Here is a 23,322-nt window from a genome sequence, read left to right as displayed (position 1 = left end):
GCAACCCAGAGGTGGAGGTTTGCAGTGAGAGCCCGGTGACTCACTGCTGCGGCTGCGTCACACCAGGTTTTCTCCTTCAGACCTGAATCGGGGAAGACAGGCTAATTCTTCTCAGCAAAGATTATAAAGCAGAAGCTAGACTTTTTACACGTAGGCAAGCATTGAGAACGTGAAGTGCACAAGAGACATCCAGAATAACTGGATCTGCCTCACGTGAATTCCAAGCATATGCCACCGAAATCAGACGTGGAGCCCTCTCATAGTGACCGTGTCTCTATGTGTTTCTCTGGCTAAGACTGCACACTAACAACATGCGGACAGAGGACAGGCTTCTTTGATGCCTGTCCTGATATTAAAAATGCTGATATTATCTGCATTTTTATTACCTGATATTATCTGTCCTGATATTAAAAATGCTTCAAGAAGTAACCTACATTTGAGCCTCCCTGCTGCACAAGAAGTTAATTATTAAAAGTCAATATTATTTCTTTTACAAATTTAGAGAGGCATTCCAGGATCAAATGATAGTGATCAAAGAACGTATGCTGTCATCCACCTGTCCAGCGTAGGTTTTGTCCAAGGATATTACAAGGTAAGTGCCTGAAAGACAAGCTACCTGGAAGGACCTCCCTAGAGGTTTCTGCCAAAGACTCTTCCAATATTTCCAACTGAGAAAGTCCAAAGCAGGAAGGAGCTCCGTAAAGATGCAATGTAGACAACAGATTATTTCACCTACAGCGCACCCACCCAGGAGCTGCTGAACCTGGAGGCCTCCTTATGCAGTGGTGCTTCTGTCCAACCCAGGGCAGAAGCGTGTAGGAACAGCGTGTGCCAGGAAGGTTTTATTCATGATGGCACAGCTCTTCAAAGCAACAAAATCTGAACTTCACAAACAAAGCATTCCTCTATCATGCACGAAGAGAAGGAAATGAATAAAGAATTATCATACTGCCATGTAAACTGTACGCCCTCAATTACGGATTAGGGCAGAGAAAGGGAAAACCACCACAGACTGTAATTCTTTTTCTTTTCCTTCGGCTGAAACCCAAAGAGCCTGGTACCTCCTGAGTACACGGTACACGGCTAACCGTTCACATCCATTCTAGCTACTACCTGACAAGACATATTTTCTCCTTTTGATGAAAACCTAAAGCAGTCCATGAAGTATAACTTTAATTCCCAACTCCTGCCATAAATCAAGATTGCAAATTAACTTTTCTGGGGACCTGATTTTCTGGATATATCACCATAATTATTGATATCAGGCTGCTCTATTCACTCAAACCCACATTTCAATATTGCTGCTACCTTCTGAAGAGAAGTCCCCATGCCACCAGATTTTTAACTTCTCCAGGACAATATTTACATTAAAACTATTTGGAAAAAAATAATCAGGCGCACCTCCAGTGCCATATGGCATCTTCGATTTGTTTTCACTTTTTTTGGACTGTGTGAAACGTTTAACAGGTGGAGTTCAGGTAACACCATGGGGTTAAAATAGATCCCATCCAGATTTGACTATTTATGGATGGTTGTTATTTGGAAGCCTGGATATTTGGAAGTTTCCTGGATGGAAGCCATCCACCAGGGAAAAAGCTACTCAGTTAAAATGTCATTTAACATCAGAAGGAAAAATAATTGCATTTATGCTGGTAATTATTACGCTGCACTATTGCAATGCCTGTCCTGCGCTGGCGAGCCCTCTGCTTGGCCCCAGTATCTTGTTGGGTGCCAGCAGCACCAGGCAGCGGCGAGCAGCCCCAGCCCTTGGGCCATCCCTGCCTGCATCTGGCTGGGCCTGTCCTGCAAAGCTGCCTTCTCTTCCAGGGGCTCCTCCGTCATCACTTTCCCACGTCAGTCCATCTCTTGAAGACTTTTTCCTCCCAGTTCTTTCCTTGGCATTACTATCTGATTTCTAACTAACTTGAATTGCTGACTTTCCTGGTAAAAAAAATAAAATAAAAAAAAAAGTAAAAAGATGACTTCCTTTCATGGGTGAATGCCCGCAGAAGTCTGTGCGGATTGATTTGTACCTGTACCTTCTCCTTCTCGGAAGCAGCAGGCGTACTGCACTCAAGGCCGGGAGGGGGAACTGAGCGATGTAATCAGCTATCACAAGCCTCTGCAAAGAAGGTCCGCGTGCTCAGCGAACACACTGGTGTGCTCAGTGCTCCGGACACAGAATACTCAGACAGCAAAGCTTGCCAAACGTGGAAATAACGGTTTGGGCTTCAGTGACACGAGTACGGTTTTCCATACGGCACACCGTTCTTGTGGGTTATGGAGCGGGAGCCAAAGCAGGCTTTCTTCCTGCAGTCCTACACGCCTGCTCACAGACGGGGCACGAGGCAGCCTCACCCAGAGTGGGCTATGAGGGGAGAAAAACTCGCCCTACCTGTACAGCAAACTGTCCCGGGGAGGTATTTCACAAGGCTGCATATGAGAGAGGAAGGGGGAAGAGGAGACACAGCGAATCATCTCCACAGATCTCATGCACCCTTGAAAACGGTGAGGAATTAAACACATTAGTGTCCCAAATGATTAGTACGAAGTTCTGAACACTGGGAAAGCTTACGGATTCCCTTTGTCAGAGCAAAAACAGCTAGAGTAAACACTGGTTGCTATATGGAAAAACGAGTCGAAAATCCTTTCCTGCCAGCGACTGAAGCAGGCGCGCTCTGCGCAAGCAAACAGGCTGACGAACCCAATGGGACCCACGTGCAGACTCTAGCGCTAACAAAAGCAGCTCTCAGAAGAGTGGATCCACTCCCATAGTGAACGACCAACAGACTTACATTCCTTAACAAACAAACACAAAGCCTTGTTCTCATCTTGTAAAGAAAAAAGAAGGGAATTCTCACATTCAGAACTTCCTGCCGTAGCGTTGCGGGCTCCACGCAGCTGATGAGACGAAGCAGGAGGTCCATCATTGCTGATGTATCTATATGCTTTAGCACCAGGCTAATAAATTTGTCTTTTTTCCTCAAAAATGCAATCACCTAAAAATAAAAATGTCACCATCAGCTGCCAGTACAACAAACAGACATAGCACCACCAGACTTCCTATACTTCGTGTCTCAGCCAACCAGCCGTGATGCAAAACAGCTACAAGGCTGAGAAACTCTCCAGAGAGCAGACAGAATAACGTTCTCGTTTCAAGGCAGCAGTAAATCAAATCCTTTTTTGCTATCTTTTCTTTCCTCTATGCCCCACGGAAGTAAAAGGATCAAGGGACTAGTAAAGCCGGAGAATTCTTCATTACACTACGGCTTTCCGACCATCTCCATTTAAAATACTGCCTCTGAACTGGAACACGTCTTTCTCTAGAACACTACACAGCACGTGCTTCCAGCACCTCTTTTACAGGAGAGAGACCGAGGCATGATTTATATAACAAGAAGGTTCTGGGCAATGATCAAAGGCTTTATTAGTATGCTTTAGTACAAAAATAAAGCTGTAGCACAGGAACATCACCATTAGTGTAATTCCAAAACAAAAATTATATAACGGTGTCCAAACGAGTCAGCAATTCCCCTAACCAAGAAAGTCTGAAGAACTTTTCAAAGCCTACACTGCAATTCCACCCTTAAAGAGCAAAGCTCTACGAATACAGCGAGAGCAGGAGGACAGCAAGGACCCTGCTGTACAACACACACCATGATAGTGAATTAATTTGTGCATGCGGATCAGGACAAATCTAATCTCTACCTGTTCTGTTTTTCTTGCAATGAGATTCCCAATCGTCTTACTGAAGAAACTGGCAAGCAACGGGTTCAAAGGAGGCTCGTGATCCAAGAAGTCATAGAGGATATTCAGTAGAGTTTCATCCCCTCCTAGCTTGTCGTTGATCTGGGGCACGTCCGAGGTCAGCAGTTCGCAGGCCGTGTTTGGGTATCTAGGACAGAACAAGAACAACTAAAGGTGAAATGAAAACTCTCAGGAAAATCTTCGCTTTTGAAAGTTATAAAGAGCAGGAGGATCACCCCTCTAGGAGATGGGGGAGACAGAAAGTACCAGGAGAAACGGGGGTCATCTCCGATAACGGCACGTTTCAGGAAAAACTGTTTCCTCTGCACGCCACCTGTGGGTTTCTACCACTGAATTATGCATTTCAGCTGCCTGCAAATTAGTTAGTTCTGATCATTAAAAGCGGGCTTTAATCAGTTTCAGTACCCTTAAAATCTCTTGAGGTCTTTTAACATAAATCCATTTGCACCACTAAAATTAACCTAAAACGTGAAGGCTGATTTGAAGAACGCGCATTTAGCGGGTTTCTGCAATGTTTCTGGGAAGTTGTTTGTTCCTCTACGGGAGGTGAATTAAAACGAACATCCCACATCGCCGACATCAGATAAAGACGCGGGCTGCTCGAGTGCTTCAGGTTCTAGGCACAAAGAAGCAATTTTGAAGCCCAAACGACCCGAACTGCGTGGCAGTTCTGACCCTTGTTTCCTGAAGCAGTTTTGGTTGTTACCAAGTGGGACAGAGAAAAAAATAAAAGCGATCTGTTTCAGCCTGGGTCGTTTGCTCTCTGCAGGCAGAGCTGGCAACCTGTTGGTGGTTGTTTTGTTTTGTTTTGGTTTGGTTTGGTTTGGTTTTGTTTTGTTTTCAAAATCAAAAAGCCAATTTGCTACATATTTAAAAATCAGCCAATTAAATTAGGAACATTAAAAAATCCTCCAGAACAGTCCTGTTGCAAAGGCGCATTCGTTCCTCAGTGCAGTCACTTTCCAAGTAACTGTGCCGTTCCATGAGACACAAATCCAACACATTTTTCCCATTTTAGCAATCCTGTGAGGACTTTTGTAACTTTAGATAAGAGCCGACTCCAGAATCGATATAAAACACTTGTGCAATGCCACGGCCGTCACTACAACACAAAGGGAATGCCTGAACTTCTGCAGAACAGGCAAACTGACACAATCTCTCAATAAACAGATTTCTTCTAACCTTAATTCCAAATTAAAGAAAAAGGGAAAGGAGAGCTGTGTAAAGAACCGGGCAATGCTCATGTCTGCGACTTCCTTCGCAGTAAGACCTGCGACTGCCCTACAGAGCCTGGGCTGCAGTTTTTATCTGCTGTGCCTTTCTTTTAGCTGAGGAGTCCCACTGCTGCCCTCAGCACCTGCAACAGAAAGCCAGGAGGAAACCTTAACAGCACCGCCTGAGCCCGAAAGCAGCCCCCTGCTCCCAGCCCTGACCTCCCACCTCCCTGGGCCCAGCCGGGTGGTGCTCCCTGACCTGCCGACCCCCCGGCAGAGAGGGAACCGTGCGATTACTGCAGGTACTCAGAGATTTCGGCCCCGGCCCCAGGCTGGCCAGGCAGAGGCGCAGCTTGCCGGGGCTCACAGGAAAGGGGTTGTGGCTGGGTGAGCTGACGGTACGCTCGCTTCTCCAGCTCGATCACACCACCATAGAACGGAGCCGCCAGGACCACGGCCAGGGGCAGGACACCAGCAGAGGCAGGTCTTTGTCTGACGCTGCTCTTGGCTCCTGAGGCTCCTTCTCCAGGTGGTTGCCCACCCACCTGCAGGGCTGCCCGGGCACCGTGCACACACGGCTCCCCTCCCAGCAGGACATCCTGCTGGCCCGGGGGCTCCTGCCCACCCTCAGCTCGTGCTGGGGCTTCCTTGCAGCCGCCGCAATTGCAGTGCACCAACCCCACAGCCACGATACCCTCTGAACAGCCCCTGGTTTGCTTTTCCTACATTCACTCAGTAGACTTTTCCTCTGGAAGATCCCACACCTCAACCTTCTCGTTGTAGGCCTGGCTTTATTCATCCCAGTCCCATTCGGTTCTCAACAAGGAGAATTCTTCGTGTCCTGGCAGCACGTGAGGAGCCAAGCCCAGGCTTACGGAGCGGTAACTTGTTCTGTGCAGACACCGACCTGCTTGGTGCGAAGCCGTGCCTTCAGCCCCGAGCACAGCTTGTGTTCGCTGTCTGTGGGGGACTTCCAGGACGTAAAAGCCGATCTGACGCCCACCAACATGCTCACGTAGCTTGGGCCATCAGCCATTACACAATCAGCAGTGACTACGTCTGCTTTACTTCTACTTGGCCATGCAATACCATGAAACCTTTCTACCATCTCATTTAACAACCTCCGTAATTTTACAGCCTCGCCATTGCACATTTACGTTCATCCTCTCTCGTTTCAGGCAGGAGTACCTCAGTCAGGCTGGGACTCCGATTAGTGCAAACCCAGAAAGCTGGAACTGCCCATTTCTCCTTCGCATGCATTTCCTCTCTTTGAACAGTTATTAATTGCTATCAGAGCCCTTCTTTGCTCTCCCCTGACAGCTTGTTTTCTCCAGGCTTTCCTTAGCACCCTGAGGTGACTCCTTAGGGACGCGCTCACGCCACACGAGGCGCACCGGCCTCCCCCATGGGCCTCACCGCCTCCATCAGACTCAGCTCCTGAAGACCTGTGAAGCCTGACCTCCCTCTAGGGAAGCTGCACTGGGCAATTGCAAGGAGACAGCATGTGGAAAGGCGTCTCTGAAGCACAAGCTTATAACAATTTTTCTCCTTCCCTCTGCACCAGCCGGATCTTCTGGCTCACAGACCTGCATCACGCTGGAGTCCCCTGCAGAACTTGTGTCTCACCTTCCACTTCTGCTCTGCTGGTGACCTGCTCCACAGTCAAATTGCTCAAATCACTCAAATAGCAGCGAATCCTGGCAATTATTCCAGTGAATTTCTTCCAAAGGTACTTCCTCAGGTGCTCCAGTTTGAGACAGCTCCTCAGCCTATTCCCTCAAAGGCAGACACCACTTGGAACCCCCTGAGGTCTCTGAAGTGAGCCCACCGCAGACCATTTCGTTAGGTTTTCTGCACTGCTGCCGTCTGCTTCACACTGATCATCTCCCCACCCTGCACGTCTGATGGGCTTTCTTGGTTTGATGGGTTTGGAGTACCAGGGGTTTGCCTTCAGCAAGCTTTCTCACAACGCCCTTGTCCAGTCATGCAGCCCAGCCACAGCATCCGTTCTCCACGTCTGGACACAGCCTTCCTTTTTCAGGGATGTAGTTCTACCTGCACTGCGTTACTTGTCTTTAACAAAGCCGGTCTCCTGCTATTCTGAATGTTTTCAATACAACCCCTGCAGGCACCACGAGGTTTTTTACCCATTTACAGCATCGTTCACCTCCTAACCAGCCTCCTCACGTGGGCAGTTCTGCGCCTTAAAGTTAGGAAAAGCAAAGCCAAGCCCCCAGTAATGCTGTTCGTCTTTTTCGCTCCTACAAGGATGGGGAATTTGAGCACGTTATGGTTACAATCACAAAATGATTTTACAAGTTATGTTTCTCCCAAGGTTACATGAAGAGTTATTTTTCCTTTTCCTGACTCTCTGCGCCATGCAGAAGGCATTCATGTTTCCTAAAAACACACACACTGTGCCTCCCTGTGATAGGTATCCTGGCACCAGGTGAATAAATGAAATCTTTCACTATTACAACGTCCAACTCTTGCAGCCTTTTCTTCACCCCTTCCATCTAGGCGTTCCATCCCAGCCCATAAGGCTTCCACGCTGCTGCTAACCTCATCTCCCTCAACGCGCAGCTCGTTCCCATGCAGCCCTCTCTTACGTTAGCAGAGTCTCCTTTGCCTTTCTCGTGAGTTGTCCTCCTGAAGCTGCATGGTCTCATCAGCTTTCAGACCCCTTAGTAGGTCAACAAGTTCGTTATAAATGGACGTTATTCAAATAGTTCAATACTATGATTGCTACAGGTCTTCACTGGGTTGCCTGGCTTTGCATGCCGTGGTTAGGAGGGGATTTACCGCTGAGTTGTCCTGTGCAGTCTCCTTTCTGAACTCCACACATTTCCATCCCGCTGACACTTCAAGAACACAGCGCTGTGACATCCCAGTTGTACAGCACACATCGTTCTGAGCTGCACGGCCTTCCAAATCTACCAAGATTCTCCACTCCCTGTTCCCGTCTACAAACTTTTAACACCTTTTCTTAAGAGCCAGAAATTGGGTTCTGCTTGGACTTTGATCCTCTCACGTAGGTTTTATCTGTTCCCAAAGGATCCCTGGTTTTCAATATTCATAGGCTCTCAATCCTCTGTCCAATACCTCACCCTGCTCTGGAAACGCTCCTCTGCCCCGCCTGTGCGTAGTGCTGGAAGCACGGCCAGAAGGACACTGCATGAGACCAGCTCCGTCCCAGGAGGCAGGTCTCCACGCAGCTCTCAGGAGCTCAGCACTCCCTCCTCTACACTGGACAGTCTCCCTGCCCATCACTACAGCTGCTTTTCCAGCAGGCACCCCACACACTGCTCTTGCAGGAAGACACACCACCATCTGAGGCATCTCTAAGTTGGATTGTGGACTTAAGGCCTCCCCAAGAGCAGGTGCTCCTCCAGCTCGCCAGCACGGGAGCGGAGATATGAACTGTCTTGTCAGAATCTCCAAATACAGGAGATAAAAATCGGGCCTGGCTTATGAAGTACTCAAGTATTCGGCAGTGCAATGGGAAACGTATGAATTAGTGCTGCCACGCTCCTTGCTCATTACGCATACATCGCGGTAAAGGGCCACAAGTCTCACATTGGTCAACACTGTCTCAGCTCATTAACCCAGTTCTCCGTTATTAAGGAAAGCTACTACCCATCATCTTCAGTAGGAGATCTGGGGTTTGAGCTTGTTTCAGGTGAGATGTGAAAACAACACGGATAAAGAGCTGCATGAAGTTCCAGGCCAGTCACCCGCAGGAAAGCCAGTTATTCTGATCCACTGCAGGAAATGCAACAAGGCCCAGGAAGAATCCCAGAATCCCAGACTGGTTGAGGTGGGAAGGGAGCTCTGGGTCCACCTGCCTCCTCCCTGCCCCTGCAGGTGCCCAGCCCCACATCCCGGTGGGTTTGGAGATCCCCGAGGAGGAGACCCCACAGCCTCTGGGCAAGGGTTGTGTGCCCTGTTCCTGGCTGAAAAGGACCTGTATGAAATTCACACTTGTAGGACAAGAGGATAAGAATAATACTCCTGCTTCTGCCTGGTCATTCAGCTTTGATAGCAGAAGCCTTGCAGAACCAACCATTCCAAGTTACTACGTTGAGCATTTCCTGGCATTTCCTTATCTGGAAAGTCACCTGAACAGACTTGACTGTCTCATGGAATACTAAACCTAAACCACCCCCTCCTTTCTTCTGCGCACTTCCAGCAACAGCAGCAATAACCAACACTGACCCGTTCCCACAGCGACAAACTCATACGCTTTTATTCATTTATTTGTACATGGAGCAGCCTTTTATTTTTACATAAACTTAGCAAAGAAAAACTTCCCAAATTCGAAACGCAAATGTTTTCAAGTGTACACTGAAATAAGATGCATAAACACAACTTGATGCGAGAACCAGGCACATCTAAGGAGCTCACCATCATAAGAAGAGACTGTTTACACAGGTGCTCTCCTCACTGTATGAGCAATGAAACCAACAGATTTTGCATAGCAGCACATGGAAAACGTTACGTTTTATTTGCTGTACAGATCAATTGCTTTTGTGAGTTGGCTACTGAAAACCAATCAAGTTCAGAAATTGACAGCTCTGAGCATAATGCTCATTCTTTGCTTGCAATTTGAGTTGGACTCCATGATCCTTGTGGGTCCCTTCCAACTCGGATATTCTATGATTAATTTTGATTAAAATGTACTGAAGAAACTACTGGGATACCGATCATTCTGCTTGCAAAGTTTTGAAGAAACAGCAAGACAGGGTTTTTTAGACAGTCTCAATGAAAAAAACGTTAATAATAAAGAAACAAGCTTCTGAAAATTCACTACAAATATGAAAACGCAGTGAAATATTTCTCAGTACTTGAAAGATTTTTGCAAGACCAAAACCCTCGTGTCACTGTGCACCGGAGCATTTCTAACATCGAGATCTCTCATTCAGTTTTCCTGGTGTAGGACAGAAAACAAATACCTACTTGAAGCGGACCTTCTCATCCATATCCACAGGGGGCTCATGTGTGATGAGGTTGACCAGCTCCTCCATGCAGTGCTGCTGGCAGAGGAAGTCCAGCAGCTTGCGGTTCTGAGCCTTGCACTCCTGTAAGATGTCATCTTCATCCATCAGCTCGTGAAGTGTCACATCTTCTTTATCCAGCAGCTTATCCACATGCGATGTTGTGTTCAAATCAAACTTCCAGAACATGATGATGGGACACACCTAGCTGTAACACACAAGAACAGGAGTTACCCTTCAGTCTTCGCTATTAATTCCTCCCTCGTATTTTCCAAGCAGAATACTTCAGTACAGCTTCTAGCCAGCTTTTAAGAATCAGATACATTCCTTACACAGAATCATTAAGTAGTTTGATTCCTGGTGTGCAAGGTTGGGTTACAGCTGTACGACACCAACAGTGGAGGTGATACATGCGTGACCTGGCTGAAACTGCAAGTAGTGAACTAAAACCACAGAGGGTGTTCGTACACACGAACGGGGAGATGTGTAAAAGCACCAACGATGGCACCAAATCTTCTTCTAGGAGCAGCCTGTGCGGTGCCTGCTGGGAGAGCAGCTGCAGCGATGGGCAGGGTGATCCAGCACAGAGAGGCTGTTCACCGATAGGGAAACCACACGACCGCACCACCGCCGGCTTGTCTTACAGGGCTCGGGCCTCTTTGCACTCTTACTGCAGCTTCCATAACCGCTCACTGGCCAAAACTTCAACCATTATTTACGTAAGAGGAGGAAAGGCCTTCGGTGTATCAGCAAAGGCAAGACAATTAAAGAATGAAGAACGCTCGACTACGAGCCACTAAGCTCACACATCATGGACATGTAAAACCGAACGGTCTTCAACGGGGCAGGCGAGCACGCTTTGCTGTTACTCAGGGATGCTGCCCAGAGCTGGGTGCCCGCGGATCCCAGCGCGCCATCAGTGGTGCACGAGGCAGCCCACGGCACCGTGCCCCTGCAGCAGGTTCTGCACTCCTGACCGGTGGCTCCTGTTACCTAAAGGACACGAGACTGGACAGCCAAAGTCTGGTCCGCAAAACAGCGCCCGGATTCTGCTCCTGCCCGTCCCAAAGCAGACAACACCTGACTGCACTCAGGCTGGGCTCACACGTTGTGCTGTGCTCGGCGTGGGGCTTACAGGTGGTCACCAACAACACGAGTGGCAACAGGATACCACAGGTCAAACAGGATACCACGAGCCAAAGCCAGACAGCGGAACTCGAGCGAGGCTCTCCTTTTGCACACACTCTGGGTCTCATGCCTTTGTAGGCATGTGGGGAAAGGAAACAACTTCCACTAAATACAGAGCACTGCACATTGTATTACTCATTTTCATCCCGTTCCTACCTCTAATGCTTTCTTTCCGCTCATCCTGACTTTTCTCTATGTGAGCTCTACTAATTCTTTTCCCCAGTACACATTCAGAAGAACCATCACCTATACCAACACCAGGCAATGCCCAGCCCAATCCTTCAGAAACTTCCCGCGGTCCTCCTGCAGCTTAACGTCTTCTCTTCCCATTCTGCCCTTGGACGTCTCACTCAGGACCTGGCTAACTCGTTTTGACTCTCAAACCAACCACAACCTTTCCCAATCTTGTTCTATCATACAAAATACCTTAACGACCTCCACAAAGAAAGATTTACTGAATTTCTTTTGTTTGGAATATCAGCTCCAAAGAAAGAGCTCGGGTCTGTTTGGCACAATTTAAATTACTAATCATTCCATTTTTCGCGGTCAGGTCCGTTACCATTCCCTACCAGGAGCAAAAGGGAGTAACCCACCTCTTCCTTCTTCCCCAGTGACACTTCCCGTATCTTCAGGAAGCACCAGGTAACCTCAGCCCCTCACCTGCAGGCATCCGGACTTCAAGAAGCAGCCCAGGCAGTCATCTACCTGAGAAGTGGCGTACAGCCTTTCGCTCCTGGCTCCCGCTTTGCGTGTCAGGTAAAGTTCTTCCCCAGACGCTGCCTCATCCTCACTCAGAACCCAGGGCCCTACCACAGGTGCAGGAGCCGAACAGAAGAGCCAGCTTCTGAAGGCCACGGAGCCCGAGCACAGCGAGGGGGGCGATGCCACGAAGGGAATGGGTGAGACAGGGTTGTGGAGCAGCTGTGGGGAGCAGAGACTGTTGCAAGAAATAATACTAAAGAAATGAGAATAACTGTCATTCCCATTGACAAAGGCGATAAATGCTCTGCGTAATAGTGCTATTAAGCCGCAACACATTTTAAAAAACGAAGCAAATTGGATGCAAGATGTCAACGCGCTGCATTCCCAGATTGTCTGTAGATGCACAGGATCGTACAGCAGGATGGCAATGCCTTTTTTAACCTAACCCACATTACTATTTCTGTAGCAGCAGGAACACTTGCTCCAATCATTCAGTTTTGCTTTCTCCAGCATCCGAGCATTACCACACCCCATCTTTTGCTAGCTCCATCGCTTGCATAACTACATCTATGACAGATTTTTTAAATGATCCTTTTTAAAAAGGAGCAGAAACCAACACTGCTTTCCTGCAGGGAGGTTTACCAAAGAAGGGGGCCTCTGATACTGCTGAGGCTCATTTTCTAATTACCTTTGTTTAAATAGCTGGGTCCCTTTCAGCATGACATTAACACTTAACCTGCAGCTGAAGGCCTTGCAGTAACCATTACTTGAAAAGCATTAAGAGAAACGTTGATTTCTTTTATTATTTTACAGTTTAAGGATTCTTCTGTGTAGGCGTGTGCAAAGGATCTCCAAAAGAAGGATCATTACCTTATGAAATTAAGGCATCTTTCTTTCTTGGAATAGCTCCATTACCCATGATATCTGATAACGGCTCTCTGGAGCTCCACTCAGCGCTTCAAAATTCGTCACAGGGAGTTTGGTTTAGAGAGCTTTTCCCCACATCATCACTCTTTTATTTTAACCTCCTTGTTCATCTCAGAGACTTGGCAATTGAGACAAGTGACCGCAAACCTGTCCTTAGCAGTGCTGACGCAACGAAGTCCTGTTTGAGCCTAGCGGTGGCACAAGAGCAGATCCCAAACAGAACATCTCGGCTGCGAGCCCACCAAGCTCAGCCTCCTCGTGACCACCTCAGCCTTCCCTCCGCCCTCCCCGCACCACGCTTACAGCTGGCCCTCGACTTCGGGCCGTTTGAGGCGCAGGTCCCGTACCTTACGGGGACGTGTCCGGCCCGGATCCCAGGGGACACAGAACTGAGATCCCGGTCAGGCCTCACGGCTAGAAAGGCACTTCACACCAAGGTCCTTTTACACGCCCGGTATCAATGGTTTTAGCCAAGCCCCCAGCACCACGCGGCTTGTACAGCTACCTACCAGCACCCAGGCTTTGCTCGGGGCAGGCCCAGGCACGGGGCTGCGGAGGGGTACGAGGGGTCCAAGGTGAACCCACGGGGCCCGACACCGCTGCTCCCCAGCCACCTGCCAAGCTGCCAGGTGAGGCCGATCCCAACCTTCTGGGAACAGCTCCCCCACCAGAAACAGCAAAACGTGGCAGAAAGAAGCGGTTTCTCGTTTGAGCTTTCAATGTTCTTGAAATCAAAAGTTGAATTTCAGCATTACAGCAAGAAGCAAGGGCTTCTGCATCTGTCCGTGCAGCTATGGAGATGCACTTCCAGGGATTTCTGAGCTGGGAACAGACATCTGAATTTTCAACCTACGTGACATTTCTGTGGCAGCAATGCTGTTTGCCCGCATAGCGTGTTCGTTACAAACTGTTCTTCAGATATTTTTAACGAACTATGCTTAGCTATAAATTCACCGAGGGAAAGCTGACATAAAAGGCCTTAAATTAAGGCATGTTTGGGTGCACGGCTAACCTAAATACATACATATTCCATGGGCGCGCACGGCCTACGCACGTAACATCACCTTTGAAGAGCCGACCCGTTAGGAACCCAGCAGTGGCACGTTTCTCCCCACAGCCTGTCATGGTTCTGTAGGAGCTGTCTGTGAAGGAGAGGCCGACCAGCGGTCCCCAGCGAGGGAGCCCGGCTCCTTTCTCAGCCCGCAGCTGACACGCCGGCGGGAGCAGAGCTCGGCAGCACTACCAGGGGCTCGCGGGTGGAGCCGGGCCTCTGGGGGTGCTCCCCGCGTCCCGGGACGGCCACAGCTGGACGGGAGCCGGCCCTGCAGCAGTTGCCCTCCCACCACATCACCCAAGCACATGAAAGCATCTTGAAAACACAGCACCAAGGGTGGGGAAAGAAATCTGTATGATGAGAAAGGTGTGCGTCTATGAATGCTTCATTTTGAGTCGTCAGGAAACAATTACTCCTGTAGCAATCAAAAACATTCATTACTACTTAAAAAATGTTAATCTACTGCCCCATTCTGCAATGCTTAGGTAATTAACTTCTTTCATCTGTTTCACTGTGGCTACGTTCTAACTAACAGGGCACTCGCTCTCCACAAACGGTGGGGAGTCGGAACAGAACCACTTTAAGAAATGGGACGTCCCCATAAAGTACCTGAGAAACCTCAGCAGCATTAATCAGCACGCCCCAGCCCATCGACAGCACCCACCGCAGGGTCTCAGAGACAGGAGGTAGAATGAGGAAAAGGCTGGTTTTGGTACTAAGAAATGCATCCACGTTTTTTTATAAACCAAAAAAAAAGTGCATCTCCTCCTTCCAGATGATAAGAAAAAAATGCCTGCTGAATAACAGAGAAACCGAGAACAGCTAGAGAGTCTGAGTATTACACGAGCAATAAATTGCATTTACAATTGCTTCTTGTGATCCATGACTTACAAAGAGTCACTGCAGAGTCTTAAGGATGACCTAACAGAAAGCTAAGGGCAAGGAACTTCTAAACACTGAACTACAAGCACTAGAAGCCACTTAGAAAGTTAAGGGATACAAAACTGCACATCACGAGGGGCAGAAGACGAGGAGCTGCCGAGGAACAGGAATACTGAAGTGCATCCTTTCTCTTGCAGCACGTGGCACTGCACAGCTCAAGAAAACCAGGAAATTAAATCAAGTCAGGGGCATCTCACACACCTAATGGAAAACAAAAACTAAAAGTTGCAGATTTCCAGGACAGATGACCCCAAAGACGTGGATGCTAACTGCCAGTTTTAGGGTGTTCCCAATTATTAAGCATTCCGAGCTCTGTGCTCTAGCGGCAGGTTTTGATGGGGCGGTTAACGCAGCCTGAGCCACCGCACGAAGCAGGGCGCTCTCGGGCCTTTCCACCCAGCGGGAACGGAGGGCTCTCCGTAGCTGGAAGGCAGCTTTTACCCTGCTGCAAGAGCTAGGCTTGGAAACAGCAGCACTACGCAGACCCATGTATGGAAGTCAGTAATGCGAGGTTCGGAAGTGAAGCACGCCGTGTTCACCGCGAGCTACGCGGTCACTACCGAAGCTGACGGTGCGCGGTTGTGTCTGAATGAGGACAAAAGCAGAAGTGCCCCCTCGGGGGCCTGTGCCTCTTCCTCAGCGGCACGGCCGCTATTTTCTGCTCAGAGCAGGACAAGGAACATCCCACCTACACTGAGTAACTTTGTGGTCTGCACTGTTTCTTCTTGCAGAACTGCTGAATCGTCTTACGGAGCTCGGCGCGGTCCCCGTGGCCCTTGAGGAGAACTGCACTGCTTCCCACACCTTCATTCCTGTTGAGGAGGTTCCTCAGACCGGCAGGCCCTCAGTGGCTTCTCGGCATCCCCGAGGAAAGGGACCCCACACCGGAGGGGGTCCCCGTGGGTGCTTTAACCTTAGCACAGCACCCAGCTCCCTCCCCGTGCCCCCCGGTACCTGGCAGCGAGTTGTGGTGCTCAGAGCTCTGGCGGATCACTTTAGCCAGGTGCACTTTAACGCGTACACCAGGAGAAAGGCCAACAAACACAGCTCTACTCCAAAACAGAAGCTTTTACATAACTTTGTCTCCCGGCCTTACGATTATTGCTGTGACACCACCTTGTGGGTTCAGTTACCCAAACACAAAGCTAAGCAGCACTAACCATTAAGCCTAATTAGTTACCGGTCCAAATGAATTTGGGTTTTCTAAGTTTTACTAACAATGTTCCTTTCCAACTTGTCATTCTTCCACCTAGCCTCATATGACAACAACCCCCATGTACCAAAACCCCTCTGTACCACGCTTCACTTATTGGCCCCATGTTTAAGATCCCAGTTTTATAAAACTGGCACGTCCTTAGCAGTACAAGGATGTTGCAGAGATCCGCAGCTGTGAACAGCTTAAAATAAGCTTTCCTTAACTGGGTATTTCTTCACCAAGCTGTTATCCTCCACCAGCAGCCTGTCTTTATTTGTAGTAGAGGCAAAGTTCGTTTGAGATACCAACGGGCCGCTCACAGACATGGAGGCATTCAGAACAATCCCTGCTACACCACTCCTCGAGTTTCACTTTCCTTCCTCAGACAACAAGAAAAAAAAAAAGAAACTTAAATCAGAACACGAGGATAAACGTGTTTGGGTCAAGGTTCACATTCTTGCTACTCAAGATAACTCTTGATATTTTTTTTCCTTTTAAAGCTCTTTCCAGCCCTCTTGTTCGGGGAAAAAACATTGACAGTTGCCCACTCTAGCTGTCAGAATGACCCCTGTCCAACCTGCAGGTTGCCTTCAGCAGTGGAAAAGGCAACAAGGACCAGCACACCGCCTCCAGCCAGCCAAGGCAGAAGCCGAAGCTCTCCCAGTTCCAGCAGGAGCCTGGAGCTCCGCAGGCCTGGAGGCCCAGCAGGGTTTGCGGGGACCGCTCAGTGCTGGTGGTGTCCGTGTGGCAGCCTAGGTCAGCGCAACGTGGAAGGAGCTGACAGAAGGCTACCAAGCAATTCTGTCTCCGGATCGGCCGAAACACGCTGTTCTCAACAGTTTGTGAGGGACTCGAGGACTTAATTTTCCCCAAGTGCTTTAATCAGCTCTGAAGCAATTACTGGTACTGCCCTTTAACACCTTCACAGTGTCACCAAATTACATCCCAACGAACCGGGCTCGTTCACACAGCTCTGGAGGCCGGCTTTTTACAGTGACACGACAAAAACAGATCTGGGGCACTTATTTCCAAGGAGTTACTTCAGCCACGTCAGTGCACTTGACACCCAGTTGCAAGCAATTTTACCTGGGCAAAAAGTTACCCAACAGTTTCCTTACGATCCTATTTTCATTTATATCTAAAATAACGTGGGTCTATTTTTAATCCCCGTGAATAAATGCACTTTCCCCATCCTCTGCATGTTTAATACCACTTTATTGCTGGGAGCTACTGAACAGGAGAGGAGGGTCTGGCAGTCCTGTACTGGCTGGGGCCTTACAGACTGCAAAACAAGTAGAAAGAATCGGTCCTAAATGCAGCTTGTAACGTGCTTTGCTGTCCTAAGACTGTCACCTTTGGTGTCAAAATAAATTCACAGTTTAGCCCTCTGATCTGGTAGTTTTCTTCTGTTCTTGGAGTTGCCAAAGCAAGGCCCCTTGTAAAGCAGGCGGAGGAACAAGCAGCGCACCACTGAAGGCTGCCACCAGCAGGAAGCTCTGGCAAATCACACCCTTAGAAGAAGTAAAAGGAAGTATTTCATACTGCAACTGACAGCGAGAACCAGAGCAGGTTCAGAACGTTTTGTACAGAAGGCTGCCTTGACTCCTTTATGACAATTAACCGCACTGAAGGCGGGCAGGCGCTTTCCAGACACAGGGAGGAGGCTGATGAAAACGTAGGTTACTGAGGAGATGGAGAACAGGAGGAAAACAATGATCAAAACTAAGGTGACCAAAAGGTGCTCCTTGCATTTTTAAATGCTCAGCGGCTTAGCTGTTGCAATTTCCTGTAAACTCATCTTTAAATGTGGTCTACCTGTGCGAGCAGGGAAGGACCCGGATTTGTTGCAGCAAGGCTTTTGCTCTTCAGTGCCTGCCGTCGGTAACACATCCCCTCCTCCTCCCCACATTTTGTGGGCAAGAAATAGGAGATGCAGAGCTCTGAGGAGGCAGGGCTTGTTAGTCCTGTAGTTCAGTACCGGGACAGAAAGACAAACATCTCCTACATGCTCCTGAACAAGTTAGGTACCAGCACCCTGCCGGTTTGGTGACAAAATGAACGAACTGCGCCTATCGGTACTCGCACAGCTGCACCAAGCCCTGCTACGTTCGGGTACCAAACCAGATGAGGCCCAAAACCACACCTTTCTCCTGGCATCTGCCACGTCAGGTATCAGGACTCCGGCTGGATCATCCGTGTCAGCTGCAAACTAGTAACGGCTTTTGCTTTCTCAGTCCGACACCTGAAAGGCCTTTGAAGCTGCATTTCAGCTGGCGCACAGAAGGAGAACCACGACGGCTTCAGGAAACAAGCTTCCTGTAGCCGTGCAACGCCGTTTCTGCAGCTTAACTGCTCTGTGCAGAACATTTCTGAATTTCGTAGACGTAGAATTAAGCTGTCATTCAAACACTTGCTGTTTGCCAACACTCCGCTCCAGGAATGTTTTAACATTCACAAGGTGTGCACAGGCTTCAATGAAGACCCAGCAGAGCACGCAAAGCAACCCGTGGCTGAGCACAGATCCTGGGGCACAGGCACTAAGCAGTTCTCTCACCGCGTGTCTCCAAGGCAGCACCACGCTTTGTCTCATTGCCTACACAAGTAGCATCAAAAACCTCGCTCCTCCTTCGGGGGGCCTTCAGCCACTGTTCTACCCCTCCTGCCTCACTTCATCTCTTCCTTCCGTGTAGCAGCCGTTTCCGCTTTGTGGTCAGCCTGTGTTTCAGTTAGCAGTTGTGCTGGGGTGGAGGGAGGTCTTTTTTTAAAGCCTTCACCGAGTGTCACTAAGTTTGGTGGAGAGGCTTCTACGTTCACTAAAAAACCAGCCTGCCGAAATAACACGTGGTTAGAATTCATCGACCAGTCCTTCAGTGTTACCATAACACCTCCAGCACCTTGCAGCTCCCCTCCGGCCGCCACGAAACGCACGTTTCCTGCCGTCCCCGAAGCTTCGCATCAATCCGTGTCTCCGTTACCGCACTGGCGTCTTGTCCAGGACCGTTCCTGTAGCTATTTCCATAGCTACCAAAGGCTACCCTGTGCTTTGCTGAATACGGGCGTGCACACACACAAATCCCACACCATTTTCTAGAACGCTCTCGGAGCGTCCAGTGCTCCAAGACCCGTAAAAAGGAACTTCGGAGGGCCAGAAATCACCACAGGCAGCTCCTCCTGGAAACGGGGAGCAAGCTACCCAGATTTGCGGACTTCTTATTTAAGCCTATTTGAGCCTATTCCTGATAAAATAAAACACTGAACATTTTCCACTTAGTGACTAAGTGGAAACATATGGAAATGTGGAGTAGTTATCCTTGTTTCCAAAAGGAAAGTGTTTCTGAATCCCCCTGCCTTTCATGTTTTCACTGCAGACAGGATGTTACAGGAGAGGCCAGCCGCTCAGCAGCTACGTCACGGGTAAAGATTCTCCCCAGGTCTCACTCACTCCGTGTCTCTTTCGTCTCACCATACGTGGATTCCTGAAATGAATTTTACTCTATGATTTTTTTGCTCAATTTTTATACAGAGTTTCCTTTATTTCCTCTATAAGCACAGATGATCTCAAACCGCACCACGACCGGAGCCAGCTTCAGAACACACCTGTGAGATGCCAGCAGCTCCCCAGGCCTACTGGTACTCACCCCAACACCTGGCAGCTTTAAAACGCTGCTGCTGAACAACCAGGGCAGGAAATCAAGCATCACATTATTTAACCTGGTGAACCTGAAGCCTGAAACCTATTTTCAAAAAGTTGGCTTAAAGCAAATTGTTATGCCATTGATTAGAAACACAAAAGCATGCAGATGGCCAAGAACGGTACGACCAACGGCTCACCCGAAACCCCAGAGAGTAACTTTGCATAGGCTGCTCCCAATAATCCTAAGGAAAAGCTCGGTTTCTTGTCAATCAGCAGCTGGTAAAAACAGAAGAGAGAAACGCAGCAAGTGAGGCCCCAAAAGAACCAGAGCTCCTCATCGCGTTTGTGAGTCGTATCAGAAGAAAGAGGAACAGTGAGCTAGCAGCACTCACTACCAACAGAAAAATATTTAGCTTGAAGCTAATCAAAGCTGACAAACAGCTGCAGAACGATTGCAAGGACAAGGAAATGGCAGCTTCAACTCCGTGCTGACCAAGGCAGAAAAGCCAGCACCGAGCAGGCACCCGGGTTATTAACGCCCCTCTGACCAGGGCCCCGCAGCCACCCGGTGCCTTCAGCCAGGAGCGCCAACACCTGCGCTATGGCACACTAACGGTGCCCTCTGAAGAGAGGACAGGCACGTGCCCCAGCTGGGGCTGACCGCGAGCCCCTTCCTCTCGGCTCGCTCCAGCCCGACCCAGGAGCTCCTGGGACCTGCCAGCCCCGCGGAGCCCTCCGCTCCTCAGGAAGCCTCCTCCACGGGTCCTGCAGCCAGGCCGCCCGTCTGCTCCACGCTGATCTGAGACGTATCCCACGCTCTCCTGCACCACAAGTGTCTTTCCTCTGAGCTTTCACACACCCGCACTCTGCCTGCCCACCCCGTGCTCGGGACCTCCTTCCTTCCTCCCGCGGAGCTATCTCGGGACAGAGCCACCTCCCTGGCTTCCAGAGGGCTTCGCCGGGCCCGAGCGCTGCAGCCAGCGCAGAGCGAACAAGCAGCCCTCCTCTGAAGAAACCTGGGTTTTAACACACAAATTAAACAGGTCCTGTTCATTACTGCCACTTGGAGAAGATGGTGGAGCCACTGCTCAAGGATCTCAATACAGAGCAGCAGCCAAGGGCGTAGAAGTAGCATCAGGATTTATTACCAGCAGGAATAAGCAAGTAAACAGAAGGCGTGACTTCGTTTTTGACTATCGTGTGTTTGCATCTCGAGCACTGGTCTGGTTAGCTTCTCTCGGAAGAGACAGCAGAGCTGGAACAAGTACAGCTGGTCGGATCAGCTCCCGTAAGGGACCGAGCAGAACTAGAGCAAGCGCAGCTTCCCAGGGAAGAGGCGTGAAACCTGACTTGGAGCATGGCTTCGGCTCAGGAAACCAGCAGGTACAAAGAGCGGCGTGAGCAGCACTGAGGAGGACAGGCAGTCATTTACAGCTTCCTACAAACCTCCGAATGGAGACACCTCCAAGCTACCAAGCGGCCTATTTAGAAACAGGCAGAGTGAAGTACTAATTATGTTCCACGCTGCAAGAAAAAGCCCTGTGGAACTTACTGGCATAGAAGGTCAAGGCGTCCAAAAGCTCAGTTGGACCAGGTGACAGAAACCAGGTTTGTAGAGGACCCTCAAACGTTTTGCAGCCGTGAGAGTTCAGAATAAACCACTGACCTGGAGACTGCCCGCAGGCTGGAGTGCCTGCCCTCCCCAAACCCCGCTCTCAGCTTCCCCCTGGCACATCCTCAGCAGGAGCAGGCATCAGTGTCCTGAGCCAGCTGGGTCTCGAGGATGACGGCAATTTGTCAGGGTGGGCTCCACTTACCCCAGCTACTGTTTGCTGTGTCTACCTATTCTGCAGGCACAGACAACCACGTCTTGTTGCCACCCATGTGCTGCAGCCCTAACGGCTTCCAGAACCAATTTCACCAGTTTCAGACCATGGGGTCTGACAGGCTACGTAACCACAGGCAGCTCCAGCAGCAGCTCATTTTACAGCTCACCTGCAACCTGCACTTTTCTGCAACAAACTTGGGATCTCCTGAATTCGCTCAGGAGCTTTAAGAACGCCTTCTCTCCATCCAAGGGTTCAGCAGACCGAGTACTTTTCTAGCAGAAACGGGGCTCCTTCACAGCCCACTCCCCCTCAGAAACCCTTCCTCACAAAGTCTCCTGCCTTTGTAGCATTAAGAAAGCTTTTCCTGAGATACCAGCGGGAACATGACCGCGTCCATCGGCTCCACCACACGCACGGATCCAGCAAGGACCGCCTGCTCCCACGAGCAGCCAGCCCAGGACCCTGCCTCGCAGCAGCCAGGACAGCTCCAAATAACCCTGGGGCACCAAGTCCCCTGGGTAATCACACCCTGCATGACAGGGCACTTCCACTTGCTTGCACCGAAGTGATCAAGCAGGCAGCTTAAAGCATGCTTCCAGTTTCACCTGATGAGAAGCTTTCTCTCACGTCACACCTATTCACTTCCACTACCCCAGTGACCAAGCTTTCTGAGCCATTTCCACATTGCCGCTTCCTAGAACAGCCACGAGCAGTTTCCAGAATTATAGATAGCCACCAGAAGGTAAAATAATAATAATAATCTGTCTTCTTCCCAGTAACCAGGGGCATTAAATTCAAGTTCATGTTTTGAGAAGCACTTGGCCGTTCAGCCTGGTTTTCGGGAGCCTCCCGAGCAGCACACCAGCACCAGTCTGCAGACCCGACAGCAGCAGAGCTCCCCAGCTGCAAGCAACCAGCCCCAAAAAAACAGCAGGACCCTCCCAGCAACACTGCAGTTCCCTCTCAAATGCCTCCAGGTATGAAACATCAAGAACAATCTCACCAGCGACCAGCAGCACACACACTACAGACAGAGAAACGTGATGTCATTTCTGAGCTTAAAAAAGAGGTAGACGTGCCTACCTTCAGTAGAAGTTATTTCAAACGTGAAATCTTCTCCACGGACAGAGAAACATTTGGGTTACAGTTCCTGGAATATATCCAGCTTCAGGAAATTATCTTCATCCAGTGTGAATTCTCTCTCGAGCTTCCTATCCTGGAAAGATTTTTAGAAAGTGATTGTTAACCACGGGCAACTGACAGTCAAAGACTTCTGCCTACACAAACCTCCCCGCAGCCCTTTACTCGACAAAATCCGTGGTAGTACCGTAGGTGTGCACAGCCAGCAGCACGTCCGGCGAGTCCTTTCAATTAGCCCTCCCCTCCCGTAGCATGGGAGGAGCGCGAACCTTTCCATCGGGCTGTGAGCACAGGGGTTAACGTCCCCTTCCCTTCAGCTGCGAGAGCTGTACCTCGGTCAAGAGCACGCTTCTTCTCCTGACATCACTTCAAAAGAAAGCTTGAGGTTGTCAAGGAAACCAAGAGGTCCTTTTCCCTTCTTCCAAGACTGCCGGCAGCAGCAATACACGCGCTTCACGTTCGGCCGGGGGCCCTCCCGCCTTCAGGAGGGCGCCGGGGCCAGGAGCCAGCTCCCAGCACCTGCAGCCGAGGACTCGCGGTGGGACCAGCTCGGCTTCGCCTGCCCCATCCCCTGCCTTGCCTGAGCCCAGCGCCCCCCTCACCACGGGCACGTCACCATGCAGAAAGCGGCTGTTGGTACCTGTGCCCAAGAACAGCCCCCGAGCTGCCCCGACCCCGAACACATGGAGGTGACCAGCGCGGGCGTTCCACATGCCAGCTGCTCCTTAGCTGGAG

At 49.8% G+C, this 23,322-nt stretch overlaps 1 protein-coding gene across 2 annotated transcripts in view; it reads right to left on the bottom strand.

Annotated features, from left to right (window-relative positions):
• The window catches only part of PPP6R2 (protein phosphatase 6 regulatory subunit 2), a 68,150-nt gene extending 45,487 nt beyond the window's left edge, over positions 1-22,663 (bottom strand). For both annotated transcript variants that reach the window (XM_035315054.1, XM_035315055.1), the window contains exons 1-4: positions 22,531-22,663; positions 9,939-10,184; positions 3,709-3,895; positions 2,862-2,999 (exon numbers count right to left, since the gene is read on the bottom strand). In XM_035315054.1, coding sequence (XP_035170945.1) covers positions 2,862-2,999; positions 3,709-3,895; positions 9,939-10,165 — 552 coding nt within the window. In that variant the 5' untranslated portion in view covers positions 10,166-10,184; positions 22,531-22,663. The remainder of the gene's footprint in view (positions 1-2,861; positions 3,000-3,708; positions 3,896-9,938; positions 10,185-22,530) is intronic.
• Between the last annotated feature and the right edge of the window lie 659 nt (positions 22,664-23,322).

This window comes from Oxyura jamaicensis, chromosome 1 (genome assembly GCF_011077185.1).
Source record: "Oxyura jamaicensis isolate SHBP4307 breed ruddy duck chromosome 1, BPBGC_Ojam_1.0, whole genome shotgun sequence".
Classification (NCBI taxonomy): domain Eukaryota; kingdom Metazoa; phylum Chordata; class Aves; order Anseriformes; family Anatidae; genus Oxyura; species Oxyura jamaicensis.
The sequence above is the reverse complement of the archived record's forward strand: the minus strand, read 5'-3'. Positions and strand labels throughout refer to the sequence as shown.